Source organism: Cebus imitator, unplaced genomic scaffold (genome assembly GCF_001604975.1).
Source record: "Cebus imitator isolate Cc_AM_T3 unplaced genomic scaffold, Cebus_imitator-1.0 Scaffold699, whole genome shotgun sequence".
Lineage (NCBI taxonomy): Eukaryota > Metazoa > Chordata > Mammalia > Primates > Cebidae > Cebus > Cebus imitator.
In genome coordinates this window covers 239,924-259,943 of record NW_016108014.1, presented here as the reverse complement: position 1 = coordinate 259,943, position 20,020 = coordinate 239,924, and the positions used below count along the sequence as shown (strand labels likewise).

Genomic DNA, 20,020 nt, shown 5'->3' with positions numbered 1-20,020 from the left:
GCAGACATTGGGTTTTAGAGTCTGCATGTTTTACCACCATCTTTATTTCTCTAAAAATGCTGAATTGTGAAGGACAGATTGGCTACTTTGACTCTCTGAAATGGACATGTCTGGTTGGTAAATATCTACCATCGTCCCCTGGATTAACATAAAATAAACCGAGTCTGTTACTCCTAATGGCTCAAGAAAACATCAATGACAAGTCTCTAGCAAGAATACCTGCAGCATGCTTGAACGCATTGACCAAGTAGTTGAGAAATGTTTGTCTAGCGGCTCCTAGTGGCACATTAGTAAAGTGGGGGCATAATTAATTGGTTCGTTCCGGTCAAAGTCTGCAGTATGGCTACAATGTAAAGAGGGATTTTTTTAAAAAAATAGCAGAATTAGGGTCGGGAGCCATGACATGCTGGTGGGAGTTCAATCGTTCCCTCAATCACACAATGCTAAGGCATTTTTGGGATTGTGAATCTTGCTGTCAGCAGTATGTGCAGAACCTGAAATATACCAGGCATTTATGATGAGTTAAGCAAATGTTCTTGAATGAATCACAAAGGCAGATTTCCCTGTTTAAATGTACAGTTATCAAATCTCTCTCCCTCTCTCTCTCTCTCTCTCTCTCTCTCTCTCTCTGCCTCTCTCTCTCTCTCTTTCTCTCTTTTATATTTTTTAAGATGGAGTCTCACTTTGTCACCCAGGCTGGAGTGCAGTGGTGTGATCTCAGCTCACTGCAATCTCCGCCTCCCAGGTTCAAGTAATACTCGTGCCTCAGCCTCTGTAGTAGCTGGGACCACAGGCGCACACCACCATGCTCAGCTAATTTCTGCGTTTTTAGTAGACACAGGGTTTCACCATGTTGGCCAGGCTGGTCTCCAACTCCTGACCTCAAGTGATCCACCCGCCTTGGCCTCCCAAAGTGGTGGGATTACAGGTGTGAGCCACCACACCCAGCCCATTCATTTTTCAATCGAAGACCAATTTAAGTGTTGCTATCCTTCTTATATATTTCTATGTGCTCTTTTTACCTGAAAGACACTAATATTTCATAGACATTGTTTTCATCCTGATTTTTCTTTAAATTCTATTTCTAATTGCATTTGACATTATGTGCTTATTAAAAGTCATATAATGAGGTTTACCAGTTGTCTCTGTCTTAACTTGTCTCTATTTCCAAGTTTAGAAAGCCATTCTCCATCCCAAAATAAATCCTTGCACTGGATGCTCCTCTGGTGATAGTTTAATTGTGCAGCCTTCACCTTTTATTTAAGCAAAGTTTGTATTTAGGTATGATGTGATGTCATCTAAATTTTTTTTTTTAGACAGAGTCTCACTCCATCAGCAGGCGCCAGGCTGGAGTGCAGTGGCGTGATCTCAGCTCACTGTAACCTCTGCCTCTTGGGTCCAAGCAATTCTCCTGCCTCAGCCTCCCGAGTAGTTGGGACTACAGGCACATACCACCACACCCAGCTAATTTTTGTATTTTAGTAGAGATGGGGTTTCTCTGTGTTGGCAAGGATGGTCTCAATCTATTGACCTCATGATTCGCCCACCTCGCCCTCCCAAAGTGCTGGGATTACAGGTGTGAGCCACTGCACCTGGCCAATGTCATCTAAATTTTAAGAGAGCATCTCTTAGGCCCTAATCTTTAAGGGGATTTTTTAAATTAAAAAAAAGTAGAGGTGGTGACTATTTTTTTTAATGATTTTTAATTTTAAAAATGCCTTTTAAAAATCTATTAGCACGATCCTGTGATTTCCATAGATACTTTGAATTTGAAGATTTAACATCTGCAGTTTTGATGGTTATCAGGTGACTTGGAAAAGCTAGTTCAGTATGCCTTAAATTATTATTTTTATCAAACATATCTATTGTCAGCCAGGCATGGGGGTTCACACCTGTAATCCCAGCACTTTGGGAGGCCAAGGCAGGAGGATCACGAGGTCAAGAGATCAAGACCATCCTGCCTAACATGGTGAAACCCCGACTCTACTAAAAATACAAAAATTAGCTGGGCATGGCAGTGTGCGCCTGTAGTCCCAACTACTTGGGAAGCTGAGGCAGGAGAGTCGCTTGAACCCAGGAGGTGGAGGTTGCAGTGGGCCAATATCACGCCACTGCACTCCAGCCTGGTGACATAGCAAGACTCTGTATTAGAAAACAAAACAAAAAACAAAAAACCATATCTATCGTCATGAGGTAAAGCCTATTTTTTAGTTATTGGGGTCTTGGGAAATTGGTATGCATTATATTGCTCTTTTTAAAAAAAAAATTTGGCCAGGCGCGGTGGCTCACACCTGTAATCCCAGCACTTTGGGAGGCTGAGGCGGGTGGATCATAAGGTCAGGAGATTGAGATCATCTTGGCTAACACAGCAAAACCCCATCTTTATTAAAAATAGAAAAAATTAGCTGGGCGTTGTGGCACGCACGTGTAGTACCAGCTACTTGGGAGGCGGAGACAGGAGAATTGCTTGAACCTAGGAGGTTCAAGTGATTGCAGTGAGCTGAGATCACACCACTGCACTAAAATTAATTTAATTGTGGTAAAATAACACATAATAAAATTTGTCATTTTAAATCATGTTTAAGTGCACAGTTTAGTGATATTCAGGACATTCATTGTTGCTGGGCATGGTGGCTCACACCTGTAATCCTAGCACTTTGGGAAGCTGAAGCAAGTGGATTGCTTGACGTCAGGAGTTTGATACCAGCCTGTCTCTACTAAAAATACAAAAATTAGCTGGGTGTGGTGATGTCTGCCTGTAATCCTAGCTACTCGTGAGGCCGAGGCAGGAGAATCACTTGAACCTGGGAGGCAGAGGTTGTAGTGAGCCGAGATTTCATCACTGCACTCCAGCCTGGCTGACAGAGCAAGACTCTATCTCAAAAGATAAAGTAAAATAATAAAATAAAATAAAGAACATTCAGGCTGGGTGCAGTGGCTCACACCTATAATCCCAGCACTTTGGGAGGCCGAGGTGGGCAAATCACGAGGTCAAGAGATCAAGACCATCGTTGCCAACATAGTGAAACCCCATTTCTACTAAAATAAAAAAATTAGCTGGGTGTGGTGGTGTGCACCTGTAGTCTCAGCTACTCAGAAGGCTGAGACAGGAGAATTGCTTGGACCTGGGAGGTGGAGGTCGCAGTAAGCCAAGATCATGCCACTGTACTCCAGCCTGGCTCCTGGTGACAGAGCAAGACTCTGTCTCAAAAAAAAAAAAAAAAAAAAGAACATTCATTGTTGGCCACATGATGTGGTGGTTCACACCTGTAATCCCAGCACTTTGGGAGGCTGAGGCAGGAGGATTACTTGAGCCCAAGCAGCAGAAAGAGGATTGCTTGAGAAGAAGCAGCAGAAGCAGACAGAGGACCAAATTGAGGACTAGCTAAAGCATGGAAGTAGCTTTTCATAAGACATGCCACCAGTGTGCCATGTCAGTTTACTGTTGCCATGGCAACACTTGGGCGTGACTGCTCTTCTGTGGCAATGACCTGAGCACTCAGAACTTACCAACCTTTTCCTAGAAATTTCTGCATAAACTGCCCATGAATCTGCATGCAATTAAAAGTGAGTATAAATATGACTGCAGAAGTGCCCTGAGCTCCCGCTCTCTGCAGGAGCAGTCACAGAACTGTGACACTACAACCTCCATAAAGCTGTTTCTCCCACCACTGGCTCACTCTTGAATTCTTTCCTGAGGGAAGCCAAGAGCCCTCCCAGACTAAGCCCTAATTTGGGGCTCACCTGCCCTATATCCATCTGTAGATCTTTGTCTTTTGTAGTCTGCAGTCACAGATGCTTCAAATTTTTGATTTATTTTTGTTTATCCTGCTTAGATTTACTTCCTATGTGTATTGCCAAATGCTTTCTTCAATGAAATAATTGTTTTATCCATGTTTCTATCTTTTTCTTAAATGTTAACTCTTCCCCATTTTTCTTATTTTGTGTTTAAGGAATCATAATTAACTGCAATTGCTGATACTTACAACGACAGTATTCATAATAATAATATTTATTGGCTGCTTATTCTACACAAGGTGATTTCACATTAATTAATGCGTGTAATCCTCATAGCAACTCTGTGAAGTAGTCATTTTACACATGAAGAAACCAAATCACAGAGACAGCTCCACAATGATATAGTTACCAGAAAGCAAAGTCAGGAACTTCAGCCCAGCATTTTTTCTCAGAACCAGATGTGTGTTGGACAGGAAAAGAAAAGAAGAAAAAAGAGAAAATCAAGAAGTCAAACTGACTATAATAGTACTACCTCAAGTTTTATGTGACCCTCGGCTTCACGATAAAATTAAGTACTTATAATGATTTATTACAAAGCTTGCATCTCTGGGTCTAGGATCTGCAAGCAGAAGCTTCTAACTTAGGACATTGGACCTGATGCTTCCATGAATTCTAGGAACAAAAGCTCTACAAGAATCTGCTGAAGTCACCTTGATCTGCTCTTTTCCTTGGGCAATGGCACAATTATATACTAGAAAAAAATTATACAACAAATGCTCCCCTCCAGGTTCACTGTTATATGGATCCACTTTCATTTCACTGAGCTCTTGAAGAAAGAACTGAAGTCTGAGGATAAAACAATGGGTGAGGCCATCAGTTTTTATCCCAAGCGGATAAAAACTCCCAGTCACCTGACTGGGATTATAGTCAGCTGAGGACTGCTCCTATGACCATTGTAACAGTAAGTTTGTGGTGGGTAACAAATGGTCCCCATGGTCTCAGGGAGCTGTGGGAAGGATGTCATCTTCCTTGTCACACCCACAGAAGGGGAAGGTCCCACAGCATGGCTGCAGCCATGGTTTCCAAATCGTGTTGAACACAGAGAACTGCTGTGGGGCTGGTGTTAGTGTCCCACGATGCTCTTTTATGGCCGCCTCCATCTTCTTGATCACGGAGTCAAATAATGGCTCGTTGTCAGGGTTCAGTGGAATGGCTTCCGAAGGGTCTCTTGAGATGTCAAAGAGGAGTGGTGGGTCATGGTAGGTTACATCCCCCGAACATGAGCATACTCCACTCCCATAGCAGGCACCAGTTCCCTCAGGGTAGAATTTAGGAGTCACATAATGAACTTTCCACACAGTTGCACCTAAAAAAAAAAAAAAAAAAAAGTTGCATCGTGATGCCATCTTTGTGGTGATTTTAGGACTCTTTACATTAAAAATGTTTTTTTTCAAATGCTTTTTCTAGTGATTGATAACACTATTCTGCCCAAAAGTACACAGCAACAGTAGCACTTCTTCAACTCTAAGAACAATGTATAATTTTACTGCAAACTTGAAGACGTTTTTAGAAATCTTGTCATGAGAACATTTGGAGATAACAGTGATGATCCAGGTGGGAATATGGTAATTCTGGGAATTCCAAATTAAAAATTCTACCTCAATCACATCACAAGTGATTGATCCCATCAGAGAAAATTCCTCCTGCAAAGAAAGTCAAATTCAACCAAGTAAGAATTCTGGAATTTCATGCAATGACTCCAAAAGACCTTTCTTTACAGGCGTAGGGCAATTAATATTATTTGTTAATTTATATTGTTTGCATGACTCCCATAGCATGACTGTGGGACAGAAACAAGCACTAGCATGTTAGGAAGAAAGTGGAGAGGAGCAACTGCCATGCAGGTCACACGGAAGAATTTACTCCTTGTCGCTAGAATAATTACTTCAGCCATCCCTAAGTTCATATTCTCTTTTTTTCTCTCTCTCTCATGTATACATTCACACAAGCTAATGCACACATACACACCCACATTCATCATGTTTTCTCAAATGCTCATCATCACTGGTCATTAGAGAAATGCAAATCAAAACTACATTGAGATACCATCTCACGCCAGTTAGAACGGCGATCATTGAAAAATCTGGAGACAACAGATGCTGGAGAGGATGTGGAGAAATAGGAACACTTTTACACTGTTGGTGGGAGTGTAAATTAGTTCAACCATTGTGGAAGACAGTGTGGCGATTCCTCAAGGGCCTAGAAATAGAAATTCCATTTGACCCAGCAATCCCGTTACTGGGTATATATCCAAAGGATTATAAATCATTCTACTATAAGGACACATGCACACGAATGTTCATTGCAGCACTGTTTACAATAGCAAAGACCTGGAACCAACCCAAATGCCCATCGATGATAGACTGGACAGGGAAAATGTGGTACATATACACCATGGAATATTATGCAGCCATCAAAAATGATGAGTTAGGGTCCTTTGTAGGGACATGGATGAACCTGGAAACCATCATTCTCAGCAAACTGACACAAGAGCAGAAAATCAAACACAGCATGTTCTCACTCATAGGCGGGTGTTGAACAATGAGAACACATGGATACAGGGAGGGGAGCATCACACACTGGGGTCTGTTGGGGGGAAATGGGGGAGGGAAAGGAGGCTGGGAAGGTGGGGAGAGATAGCATGGGGAGAAATGCCAGATATAGGTGAAGGGAAGGAAGGCAGCAAATCACACTGCCATGTTTGTACCTATGCAACAGTCTTGCATGTTCTTCACATGTACCCAAAACCTAAAATGCAATTAAAAAAAATCATGTTTTCTTAATTTTCTGTATCCTATAATGTTTTGACTATTTTTTTGAGACAGGGTCTCACTCTGTTGCCCAGGCTGGAGTGCAGTGGCACAATCAATGCCAACTGCAGCCTCAAACTTACCACTCAGCTTGCAGAGCAGCTGGACTACAGCTGTGTGCCATCATACCTGACTAATTTTTTCTCTTTTTTAGAGACAGGGTCTTGCTATGTTTCCCAGGCTGACATCAAACTCCTGGTCTTAAATAATCCTCCTGCCTTGGCTTCCTAAAGCGCTGAGATGGCACCTGTAAGCCGCTGTACCAGATTAGTACTTTGACAGCTTGAGGGGCCTTATCGACTTGGGTAAAGACTGCTCCTCCCAGGGCTACTTAATTCCTAAAAATAGTGATATGGTTTGGCTCTGTCCCCACCCTAATCTCACCTTGAATTGTAATAATCCCCACATGTAAAGGGGAGAGCCAGGTGGAGATAATTGAATCATGGGAGAGGTTTCTGCCATACTGTTCCCATGGTAATGAATAGGTCTCACAAGATCTGATGGTTTTATAAGGCATTTCCCTTTTTGCTTGGATCTTATCCTTTCTTGCCTTCCACCAAGTAAGATGTGTCTTTTGCCTTCTGCCATGATAGCAAGGCCTCCCTAGCCATGTGGAACTGTGAGTCCATTAAACCTCTTTTTCCTTTATAAATTACCCAGTCTTGAGTATGTCTTTATCAGCAGCATGAGAATGGACTAATACAAAGAGACACAAGTCACTTAGGAACACATCCTTCCTAAGCAAGCGACCACCTACTTTATCTAACCTTCACGCAGTAAGCTGATATTTCCTCTGCCCTAAATCAACCAAGCACCAGATACCTGGCAGCTAGGGACAGCCCCTGTTGCCCCAAAACTTACTGTGATTACTCGAACTAGCCAGTATGAAGCTGTTCACATTGTCCTGCCTGACTTTTCCCTTGGAAACTCTAACAGTAATGGCTGTGGCCTGGGCTCTTCATTCCTTCCTGCGTCTGCTTCCTAGCCAAGCCCTGGTGCTTCCCATGGTGAACCCGTGTGGTGAGGTATTATCCCCTTCTCTTGGGAAATCTAAGTCATGAAAATATTGCAATGGCATTGACCTGTCTGTGTCAACACTTATTTACCTCCCAAGGTGTGACTCACTGCACCCTTTCCACTGGTGGGTCACACATATGGGAGGCCAAGGAGAGAGGATCGCTTGAGATTGGGAGTTCGAGATCAGCCTGGGCCACATAGTAAGATCTTCATCTTTTAAAACTTTAAAAAATTTAAAATAAAACCCTTTGGGCACAAATCTGTACTCAGAGATTTCGTCACCACCAGGCCAGCTCTACAAGAGCTCCTGAAAGAGGTTCTACACATATAAAGGAACAACAAGTACCAGCTCCTCTAAAATCCTACTGCGGGCCAGGCATGGTGGCTCGCTCCTATAATCCCAGGACTTTGGGAGGCTGAGGTGGTTGGATCACTTGAGGTCAGGAGTTCGAGACCAGCCTGGCCAACATGGAGAAACCCTGTCTCTACTAAAAAATACAAAACTTAGCTGGCTGTAAAGGTGCAACAAGGAGTAAATTCTTCAGTGAGACCCTGTCTCAAAAAAAAAAGTCAAAACATTATAGGATGCAGAAAATTAAGAAAACATGATGAATGTGGGTGTGTATGTGTGCATTAGCTTGTGTGAATGTATACATGAGAGAGAGAAAAAAAAAGAGAATATGAACTTAGGGATGGCTGAAGTAATTATTCTAGCGACAAGGAGTAAATTCTTCCGTGTGACCTGCATGGCAGTTGCTCCCCTCCACTTTCTTCCTAACATGCTAGTGCTTGTTTCTGTCCCACATTCATGCTATGGGAGTCATGCAAACCATATAAATTAACAAATAGTATTGACTGCCTTATGCCTGTAATCACAGCACTTTGGGAAGCCAAGGTGGGTAGATCACCTGAGGTCAGGAGTTCGAGACTAGTCTGGCCAACTTGGTGAAATCCCGTCTCTACTAAAAATATGAAAATTAGCTGGTCACGGTTGTAAGTATCTGTAGTCCCAGTGACTCAGGAGGTCGAGGCAGGAGAATCACCAGAACCTGGTAGGCAGACGTTGGACGTGAGCTGAGATTGCACCATTGCACTCCAGCCTGGATGACAGAGTGAGATCCTGTCTCAGAAAACTAAAAAATAAAATAAAATCCTACTGCAGTACACTATCTGTTTATGTGGCTTTCCCAGCAGAAAACAGCCACCACGGCTGGGCAATATCTGCACGTGACGCAGTTTCCCCCAGGAGATGAAGGAGACAGGAACAGGGCCCTTATCGTCTTCCCACGTGTCCATGGTCTTCATACTTACAGTCCTTCTGATGCCACCTGACCGTGTGCAAATAGACCCCGCAGTAGTGGAAGAGGAACTCGTGGTGGGAATGAGACGCCCTTCCTTCCAGCAGGGGCATTAGGTTCTGGCCGTCAATCACTCTTGGGAGAGATGGGGGTGTGCAGAAGGTGATGAGAGAGGCATGGTTCAGTCAAGCATTTTTTTTTTTTTTTGAGACGGGGTCTCACTCTGTTGCTCAGGCTGGAGTGCAAAGGCGAGACCTGGGCTCACTGCAATCTCCACCTCCCAGGTTCAAGCTATCCTCCCACCTCAGCCTCCCAAGTAGCCAGGATTACAGGTGCATGCCATCATGCCAGACTAATTTTTGTATTTTTAGTAGAGATGGGGGTTTCACCATGTTGACCAGGCTGGTCTTGAACTCCTGACCTCAAGTGATATGCCCACCTCGACCTCCCAAACTGCTTTATACATGTGTTTTTATTCAGTAATCATTTAACACTTAATTGCTTAATGGTCTAGAAGCTGTTAGGGATGTGATGATAATCAGATCCCACCCATGAGAACAGTCAAACACATGCATGCATAAGTGTCATGTGACAAAGGATATTAAGGTCCAGCATGCATCAAGGGGAGAAAGACATCTGGCCCTATGGGCAGAATATTGATAATGAAGTAATATACTATGTACATACACACACACATAGAATTATCAAGTATGTCCACATGTGTCCAAATATATCTCCCTAGGTTAGGAGCAACTGTTGTTTCCATACCTGTCCTGGGGCAAGATCCCTCCACCTATATAAGACAGCGTCGGGTAGATGTCCATTAGGCTGGTGGGTTCACTGATCACTCTCCCAGCCTCCAAGACCGTCGGCCACCGGAATATCCCCGGCACACGAATACCTCCTTCCCATCCTCCCATTCCTTTGCCACCTAAAACCAAAGATTACAACACAACCAAGGATGAGTTAAAACCTAACCATATCAGCTGAACGCAGTGGCTCATGACTATAATCTCAGCACTTTGGGAGGCTGAGGAGGGCAGATCACTTGAGGTCAGGAGTTCAAGACCAGCCTGGCCAACATGGTGAAACCTGTCTCTACTAAAAATACAAAAAAAATAGCCAGACGTGGTGGCAAGCACCTGTAATCAAAGCTACTTAGGAAGCTGAGGCAGGAGAATAATTTAAAGTCAGGAGGCAGAGGTTGCAGTGAGCTGGGATGGTGCCACTGCACTCCAGTCTGGGCAACAGAGTGGAACTCTGTCTCAAACAAACAAACCCAATCATGTTATTCTCTACTGAATAGAAAATTGAATCTATATGTAACTTTTTGGAGGTCTTACTCTATTCTGTGTGCTGTGTTCACAGAGAGATGCAAAATAACCATGAGATAGCATTCTTGCCTTCCAATAGTTAAAACATTAGTTGTCAACTTTTAGCATACAGGTGATATGTTCAATAACAATAAATGAAAATAAGCACCGTCTTAAGATAGCACACTATATGTGGCAATTAATGAGAAGAACTTTCAATATTATAAGACGGGAAAGGAGGACATTTGATAAACTGGTAAGTTCGTAGTCCTTATTGGAATTAGAATGGGCTTGAAAGATAGAAAAGGTCAACTCTGTGTTTGGCATGCAAAGGCAAACTAGGGCACATTTTGCCAGGCATCTTGACACACGCTTGTAATCCCAGCATTTTGGGAAGCCGAGGTGGGAGAACTGCTTGAGCTCAGGAGTCTGAGACCAGCATGGACAAGATAGCGAGCCCTCATCTCTACAAAAAAGTTTTTAAATCAGCCGGGCATATTGGGAGGCTGAAGTGGAGGTATCACTCGAGAAGAGGAAGTGGAGTTTGCAGTGAGCTGAGACTGTGGCGCTGTACTCCAGCCAGGGCAAGGGGTGAGACTCTGTCTCCAAAAAATAAAAAACTAAAAGAAAAGAAAAGAAAATGACAGGTTTTATCCATATTATAATGGTCCTTGAGGAACACGCTAAAAAAATTTGACTTTACCCCGTGATATCCCATACAGAGGAAGCAAGAGAGGAGTGTGAGTAGAAAAATGGTCAGAGGCAGAAAACATGTTGAGAATCACTTGTTAGACAAAAGGCCCCTTGGACATTTCTCAGCACCAAGCAAATAATGAAGCCCTTGCTGTAAGATCAATCGTGAGACTGACGCATCTGTTACAGAATAGAAAAATGGCCCTATGCCAAATGCCGTTGCCAAGACCATATGTCTAGACTCTTTAAGAAAAAATAGGAGCCTCTCTGGGGGAAAAGATCTCTTCCTATGTGAAATGTTCATTGAACGCCTTCTGTGTGTGGACCTGTCTGACAGGCAGCATTACAAAGAAAACACAAAACCAGAGCCTCTAGCAGAAAATGAGGTAAAAGTCACTGCAGACACGTTCACTGCTCTAACCACTGTTGAAAGGCATCTCAGCTTCTTGGCACGATCTTTTTTTTTTTTTTAGACACTGTCTCGTCCTGTCGCGCAGGCTGGAGTGCAGTGGCATGATCACAGCTCACTGGAGTCTCCAACTCCTGGGCTCAAGCGATCCTTCCCTCCTCAGCCTCCCTAGTAGCACCATTCTAAAGAAGAAAACTTGATAAAAAGAAAAACTTGACAAGCTCCCTGAACCAAATCTATGTGTTTTTAACACACAATCATAAAGCCATCCTGATGTTTTCTTCATCTTGTTTAATAACCTGTATCTTTGTGGGGCAGAGCTGCGGGATGTAACTAGACTAGAACAAAACCCAGCGTCTACCCAGGAGATTGAAATCTCTCTATCCAGTGAATTCGTTGCTTCACAGGAAGCACCTGAGAAACAGGTAACCTGTCCCAAAACGTGAGAAATGCTCGCAAGAATTTTGCCAGGCCTATTCCAGGGTTATGTGTGCTTTCTAAGGACAGGGCTTTACACTCACACATCCTCATGCAATCAGAACCATTATTATAATATATAATATATAATATGTACCGTTGTTACAATCATCATGATTCATCATGATTGTAATAATCACGTTTCGTTAGAGGGCATAGAAATGGTCATCCAAATCTGTTCCTCACTTTTTCTACTAGGCTTAGTAGCAATTAATCTTTGCTAATTACAGTTATGACTACAGCAAGTTCGCATGACAAGCCAGAGGATGTGAATGCTTTCAGAGGCTCACTTTTAATAATTTACAATATATGATCTAGTACATACAACCCTATATGTCATCCTATCTGTGTGTGCATATACATAGGATTTTCTATTGTAAATATATCATGAATATATATTGAATTATATATATTATACATAACGGATATAGTGACTGTATACACATAGTAAATATATATAGGATTATGTATATTATATTGAATACACTGAATAGATAAATTATATTATACACAATGAATATAGTGCATATATATGATTATGTGTAATATGTAATGAATATAGTGACTATATACAGTGAATATATAGAATTATATATACTATATATAATAAATATACTGACTATGTAAATAGTAAATATACATAGAATTATATATATTATATATAATGAATATATAAAAAAATAATGGTCTATACAATAAATATAGTAAATCTATAGAGAATTATGTGTGTTATGTATAATGAATATAATGGCTGTATATACATAGTGAATATGCACAGGATTATGTCTATTATATATATTATATATATATTATATATAGTAAATGTGTAGAATGACATGCATTATATTATATATAATATAGCGAATATATATAGGATTATATGTATCACATATGACAAATATATATGATATGTTTTATTATGTATAATTAATATGGTGAAAATAGACACGGTGAATATATATAGGAAAACACATATATCACACACACACACACACACACACACACACACAAACACAAACTTTTTAATAAAATACAAGGAAGTCCAAACATTCTGATTTTATAATGATGACAATTTTGATACCCTGTTAGTTTTTTTGTTTTACGTAGAAGGTTAGAGGGTAGGGGGAAAATAGCAAATACCAAATTCTTTTTTAAATGATTCTTTCTGTTGGCATGGCTTTGTTTGCTGATGTCTAAGAGTGGGTGCCACGGAGTTCTTGAACAACACAACGTGAAGTCTATCAAAGTGAGCTGGAAGAATCTGCCGACCATGAGGAGGTAGGCACCCCAGTCAAATGAATAACTCTTTTTTTCTGATCCACATCACACTCACTAAAGCATAATGAATAGCATCATCGATGTTACTGAATTAAAAATGTGCATCTGGGTATCCAAGTGAGGATTAATCCAAAGGAGCACTTCTCACCCAGAGCCCAGGGATGCTGTTCAACCCCTACAATGCACAGGATGCCCCCAGCCAGAGAATCCTCCAGCCTCAAATGTCAATAGTGCAGAGGCTGGGAGAGCTGCCACACTGAGCAGCTACGCTGCTCACTGAGACCTTACGCTCCCTCTCATGGGGTTGGCATTGCCTCACACATTTTCATTTGAAGCTCTTGGAAACTGCCCCAAAATTTGCAGCTTTTTCCCCCCTTTTGTCTAGCATAGTAAGAGTCTAACTCACATAAAAATATCTGAACAGCGTGGCAAATGAATTAAAGCAGATACAAAGCCAATAGAGACTACAATCACCTTTGTAGATCCCGTTCCAGCCACCCAGCTGGGTACCCCCGTCCAGGGACTCCAGGTGGCCTCCGTTGTCAGAGGTGAAGTACACCAATGTGTGGTTGGCCAGGCGCTCCCGGTCCAGGGCATCCAGGATTTTACCTGGTGTGGGTCGGAGACACAAAAAAGTTGACCTCTCAATGAAGATCACCACTGCTTTATTACATGTCTGTTACTATGCACTTATTACTCACAGCGTTGAAAGCTTATTCTGCATTACACAATATTGTATAATTAATAACTATTATATAATACTGTAATCTAGACTATTTTAAACTGTATGTAATATAGTGTATATAATACATATATCCAGCAGTTAAAATGTTTAATATATAATGTAATGCAATCTGCATATGTAATGTAATAATGTACAATTGTATACATTTTAAATTACTAATTGTATATTTATTATATATTATAGGATGCATGGTACATATTTCTTCCAAGTACATGTTAATATATAACATGATATTTTAGTAATGCATAAAGAATTGTTATATATTAAAATATAATCAACTATGGAATAGAACAAAATATATTGTAGTATGTATAATCAATACATATTATGTATTATTATACCATATGATTTTATGATACTAGAAATGTATCATTATGTAATAGTTTGTAATGATTATTAATAATACCCTATATCATTGTGTAAAAATTGTTATATAATTATATAACATATTATTTTATAATATAGTATTTTGTGTATCAATGTAATATGTAAAAATATATGTTTATACAAAATATAAGAAAATATATTAAGTATAAGATAAAATATGAATATATGTAATAAATATATACTATATAATAAATATATTAAATTTTATAACATATCTAATATATAAAATTTTATCATAAATTTATCATTTATAGAAATATGCACTGTGCTATTTTAGATAATTGTATATGTGTCACATATTATTTTATTAATTAATCTTATTATATTGATGTAATTATAAATATATTATAAATATTAAATATATTAAATACACTATATTAATTTAAAATCTAGAATAGTTTATATATAATATACAAAGTATTGGTTTATTATATAATTAAATTGTATAATATGTTCATTATTTTATTACTTAATATATAATCAAGTATATTTTATTATACAAATCATGTAATAATGTGTAATGTCATCATTGCTTCAAACAATTCAAACAGTGCCAATTAGGCCCAGCAGTTAAATAAACTGATGAACGTTAATTTAAAAAAATACAGTTTGCAAAATGACATCTCCAGGAACACATCAGCAAAGCCATTCCCGTACTCCAGGGCACAGTGTCTCCTCTCTCAGACACTCTGCCGTCCTGGCTGCTACCTGAAGTCTACATGGAAATCACAGGTTACCCTTGTTGTTCAGGTTACGGTGAAGATCTAATGACAATCCTGCGCTAGGCTTAGCAGACACTGTCTGTGATGTGTTGACAATCCCTCAGGAGGACAGTTTTTAAGAATAATAAGTAGAAAGCTGATCTAGCAAAATTCCAAACAACATTGATTTAGTTTCCGCTGTTGAGCATTTGCGAATCAACAGATAACATCACCCTGGGCCAGATGCACGCTGCATTTCTAATTTACACCAGGTCATTCTGTGCTATGATCTTGTCCCATTCAAAGATAAAAGAAAATGCTGCACGGAGAACTGTTTCTGTGTAAACTCATTCATCTTCATTATCTATTGCTCAAAAGTCATTTGTTTTAGAAGTGACATATGCTATTTTTTAGAAATGTTATCATTAGAGATTAAGATTTTTTTCAGCCCAGAGTTTGTAAGATGAAAGATTATAAAGGCTTTCTGGGAGGAGAATAATTAGATGTAAATTGTTAATTCACATTAGATGTGGCTATAGTATAAAAAAATCATAAAAGTGATTTGTAATTTGTACTGCACAAATATAGCTGCAAATTATTTTTCTGTTTCAAAACAAATATATATGTAAATAATTGTCCATATAGTGTCTAAAGTGTATCTAGACGGATACATATGAATATATAAATACTAATGGTAATAGGTCTCTTACAAGACCTCCTACCAAAGGCACCTGAAAAGAAACCAGTAATGGAAAGTGATCAGGGCTGGGCGCGGTGGCTCACACAGGTAATCCCAGCGCTTTGGAAGGCTGAGGTGGGATGTTTCCTTGAGCCCAAGAGTTCAAGACCAGCCTGGGCAAGATGGCAAAACTCCTTCTCTACAAAACACACACACACACACACACACACACACACACACACACAAACACACACTAGCCAGACATGGTGGCCCACACCTGTAGTCCCAGCTGTTCGGGAGGCTGAGGTGGGAGGGTCACCTGAGCCCAGGAGGTCAAGGCTGCAGTGAGTTGTGATTGCACCACTGCACTCCAGCCAGCCTGGGCAAAAGAGTGAGACCCTGTCTCTTAAAAAGAAAAACTGATTAATAGGCACAAGTTTCTTTGATCGGAAAGTTTAAAATGTTACTGAATTCTTCAAGATTCCTTAAGTTCATTTTGCTCGCTGTATTTGCATTTGCACGAGCATAGTATTGTTATGACTTACTTTTGAGTAAAGTTAATAACTTACTAAACCTTTGAGTTTTATGCTCATGTTGTTAAATAGGAAAATAATACCCACAGAGATATCTGTCTGACTTTCCATATGTCTTTATTTCGGTAGAAATTTTATAAGAAATGATGCAGAAAAGTCAGAATATTTGGGAGATGTTACGCAGAAAAATAGCTGCTCATCATTTCTCCAGCGTAAAGTAATACTCGCCATTTACTGATGCAATCGCTAGCTTTTGTAACACGTCTTCATCATGTATTTACATGTATTATAAAACAAACATAATTATTTCTTAGTGATAAGTACTCAGATATAGACTTTAACAGAAATTCCCTTTGCAGGACACTGTCCTTTGGCTAAAAGTACAACTACAGTAAGCAATTTCAAAAGAAGCAAAGAAAAAAATTCCGATTATCTAATTACATTAAGGCTACAATGTTATAGCTGTTTTTAACTGTAACACATTTCAGTGTTTGTATTTCATTATCAAGGAATTACACTGTATATATTATATGTGTATATATGCAACGTACAGTACTATGTGTATATATATAAAACATAACGTGTATATACATATAAACCATATGGCGTGTGCGTGTGTATAGATATATATATATGTGTATAACATATGGTACATGTGTATAGTTTAACTCATACTAAATCTGGCTGTAGTATTATGCATGAAAGTGATTTGTGATTTATACCATGCAAATAAAATAACTGTAACTGGGTGAGTATATGTATACACCGACATACACACATCCCACAGCAAAGACTAGATTAATAAATACAGAGCTTTGCTTTAGCTCAACAAGCTTAGAAGAGGTTTGATGTCAGGGATCAGCTCCCTTTAAGCCTTAAGTTTTTCCTGTTAATACATTCCCTCTTTTCCCCCCATTTCTGCTTAAATGCCTGCCTGGTAGCACTGACTTTCCTTTATTCTTTTTTTTTTTTTTTTTTTTTTTTTTTTTGTGTTTTTTTTTTTTTTTTTTTTGTTTTTTTTTTTTTTTTTTTTTTTTTTTGAGACGAGCTCTCACTCTGTTGCTCAGGCTGGAGTGCAATGGTCCGTTCTCGGCTCACTGCAACCTCTGCCTCCTGGATCCAAGCGATTCTTCTGCCTCAGCCTCCCGAGTAGCTGGGACTACAGGCCCACGTAATCACGCCTGGCTAATTTTTGTATTTTTAGTAGAGACGGGGTTTCACCATGTTGGCCAGATTGGTCTAGAACTCCTGACCTCAAGTGATCTGCTCGCCAAGGCCTCTCAAAATGCTGGGATTACAGGTGTGAGCCACTGTGTGCCTGGCCAGGAATTACAATATTCTTTACAGTGCAACTTTATTTATCTTGCCAATGAGTTTTTTCTGAAAAGTGGCTGTCTTTATCTTAAAGATGGGAAAACCTATATTTACAAACTGTGACACTTATCTTGGGGAATATATTTTACTGGCATTGATGAACAACTAAAAGCCAGCTTTTAATTCAATTCAGGGATGAAACAAATACTTACCAGGTATCTATGCTACGCGAGGGCCTGGACATTGTTTGAGACAGTTAGTATAGGTTTGTTTTTCTGTAGCCCACACTTGAGATAGTTACAGTTGCATCACGGAATACTTACCCACCATCCAATCCATTTCTTCCACATTATCCCCGTACCTGCCGTATTTACTGTGCCCAACAAACTTCTCTTTGGAGATGAGTGGAGTATGTACATGCAGGAAGGAAAAAAAGAGGAGAAAAGGCTCCCGTTTGTACCTGAGGGATAGAAAGTTAGCAAAATTACCTTCACAGATAAAGTCATTTCCGCCCTTTAAATGTGATTCTGCATTGATGAAAAGATCTGATAGTAGATGTACTTTAGATGACAATACCACTCCTGTAAGTCGACAATGCCACAAGATTTCTGTTGAAAGGATATGAGGAGGAATGATGGATAACAGAACATTTGTGTTCCCAGGAAAATGTTTAATGTAGCCAGGCACGATGGCTCATGCCTATATTCTTAGCACTTTGGGAGGCTGAGGCAGGAGGATTGCATGAGCCCAGGAGTTCAGGACCAGACTGGGCAACATGGCAAGACCCCGTCTCTACAAAAAATACAAAAATACAGCTGCGTGTAATGGCACACCTGTGATCCCAGCTACTCAGGAGGCTGAGGCAAGGGAGTCACTTTAGCCTGGGAGGTGGAGGCTGCAGTAAGCTATTAACATGTCAATGCATTCTAGCCTGGGCAACACAGTGAGACTCTGTCTTAACAAAAAAAAAATGTTTAATGCAGTTCATTTTATACTCTCTTGGGTCCAGTTTAGCTTCTGACATAAAGTAGCAGCTTAATAAATCTTTTAATCTTTGTTGAATGGATTAAAAAATATGAATTCTCCTCATCTATTATCTCAAAGTGTTTTTTAGGTATGAGTTTAGAAGAATCATATCTTAAGGACACACCCAGATGTGCCTCAGTAAGGATTTGATGCTCCTTACTCTCCATTTTCCCTTCTTTCTTTCTTCCACCTCCTTCATGGTTCCTGGAACATAAGTCTGATGGCTGGAGCTTTGGCATTCACTTTGGGCCATGAAGCTGCTCACACAGGATGGCACAGAACAAGATAAAAGCTAAGGTGTGAATAACCTCACTGTATCTATAGCCTGCCTACCACAAGAGAGAAATCAATTCCCCTCATTTACATCTTGCTTTTTATGTTCTGCATTTAATGTATTTATTTATTTTGAGACAAAGTCTCACTCTGTTGCCCAGGTTGGAGTACAGTGGTGCAATCACAGCTCACTGAAGCCTCGACCTCCTGGGCTCTAGTGATCCTCCCACCTCATCCTCCCCAGGAGCTGAGACAACAGGTACCCACCACCAAGCTTGCATAATTTTTGAAATTTTGTGTAGACATGGGAGCTCACTATATTGCCCAGGCTGGTCTCAAACTCCTGGGCTCAAGCAATCCTCCTGCCTCAGCCTCCCAAAGTGCTGGGATTACAGGCATGAGCCACCATGCCTGACCTTGTGTTCTGCTTTTTAATGTCACATGCAGTCATTCTAAAGCTACTGCTTTACACATTTTTACAACCAGCATAGAAAGAAGGGAGGGAGATGGAGATTGAATAAATTCACACAAAGATAGCCCAAGCAAATGCGTTGGGACGGGAGGGGCAGGTAAGGTGAACGGAGAGCTGGCTGGGTGGCCACATCACCGTTCTTGTGGTTGTGTTGGCATAAATAACCCGGTGTGCACAGGGGCATATGAGTGAAGGATATTCCCCTGCGTGCCCTTCAGCCTGGTAGAGTAACAATACGTCCTCCCCTCTCCCCTCCCTGTCAGCCCCACTAAGGAAGGTGACAAAGAGTAGAGTTTCATTACTCTACACCAACAATTTGAATGTGCCTCTAATTTGTAATCTAGGCTGGCACAGTGGCTCACGCCTGTAATCCCAGTATTTTGGGTGGTGGAGGCAGGAGGATTGCTTGAACTCAGAAGTTTGAGACCAGCCTGAGCAACATAGCAAGACCCTGTCTCTACGAAAAAATAATTTTATAAAATTAACTGGGTGTGGTCATGTGCGCCTGTGGTCCCAGCTACTCAGGAGGCTGAGGTGAGAGGATCACTGGAGCCCAGGAGTTTGAGGCTACAGTGAACTATGATTGCACCACTGCACTCCAGCCTGAGTGACAGAGTGAGACCCTGTCTCCAAATAATATTAATAATAATTTGTAATGTAGAAGTGAACTGGTATGGGGTGATGAGCGCTCATTACAGCCATGCCTGCATAGCTTGTATTGAACATAGAGAAGTTAAAACCAGGTTTCTATAAATACAGAGCCACTTCCCAAAAGTTCATGGACAGAGAGCTCTTCC

The 20,020-nt window shown here is 40.4% G+C and overlaps 1 protein-coding gene across 1 annotated transcript in view; it reads right to left on the bottom strand.

Moving 5' to 3' along the window:
• Positions 1-4,258: 4,258 nt before the first annotated feature.
• Positions 4,259-20,020, bottom strand: part of ARSH (arylsulfatase family member H) — a 25,935-nt gene continuing 10,173 nt past the window's right edge. The window contains exons 5-9 of the mRNA XM_017518700.2: positions 17,776-17,912; positions 13,568-13,702; positions 9,692-9,854; positions 8,937-9,058; positions 4,259-5,104 (exon numbers count right to left, since the gene is read on the bottom strand). Of these exons, the coding sequence (XP_017374189.1) occupies positions 4,737-5,104; positions 8,937-9,058; positions 9,692-9,854; positions 13,568-13,702; positions 17,776-17,912 (925 nt within the window). The 3' untranslated portion in view covers positions 4,259-4,736. The remainder of the gene's footprint in view (positions 5,105-8,936; positions 9,059-9,691; positions 9,855-13,567; positions 13,703-17,775; positions 17,913-20,020) is intronic.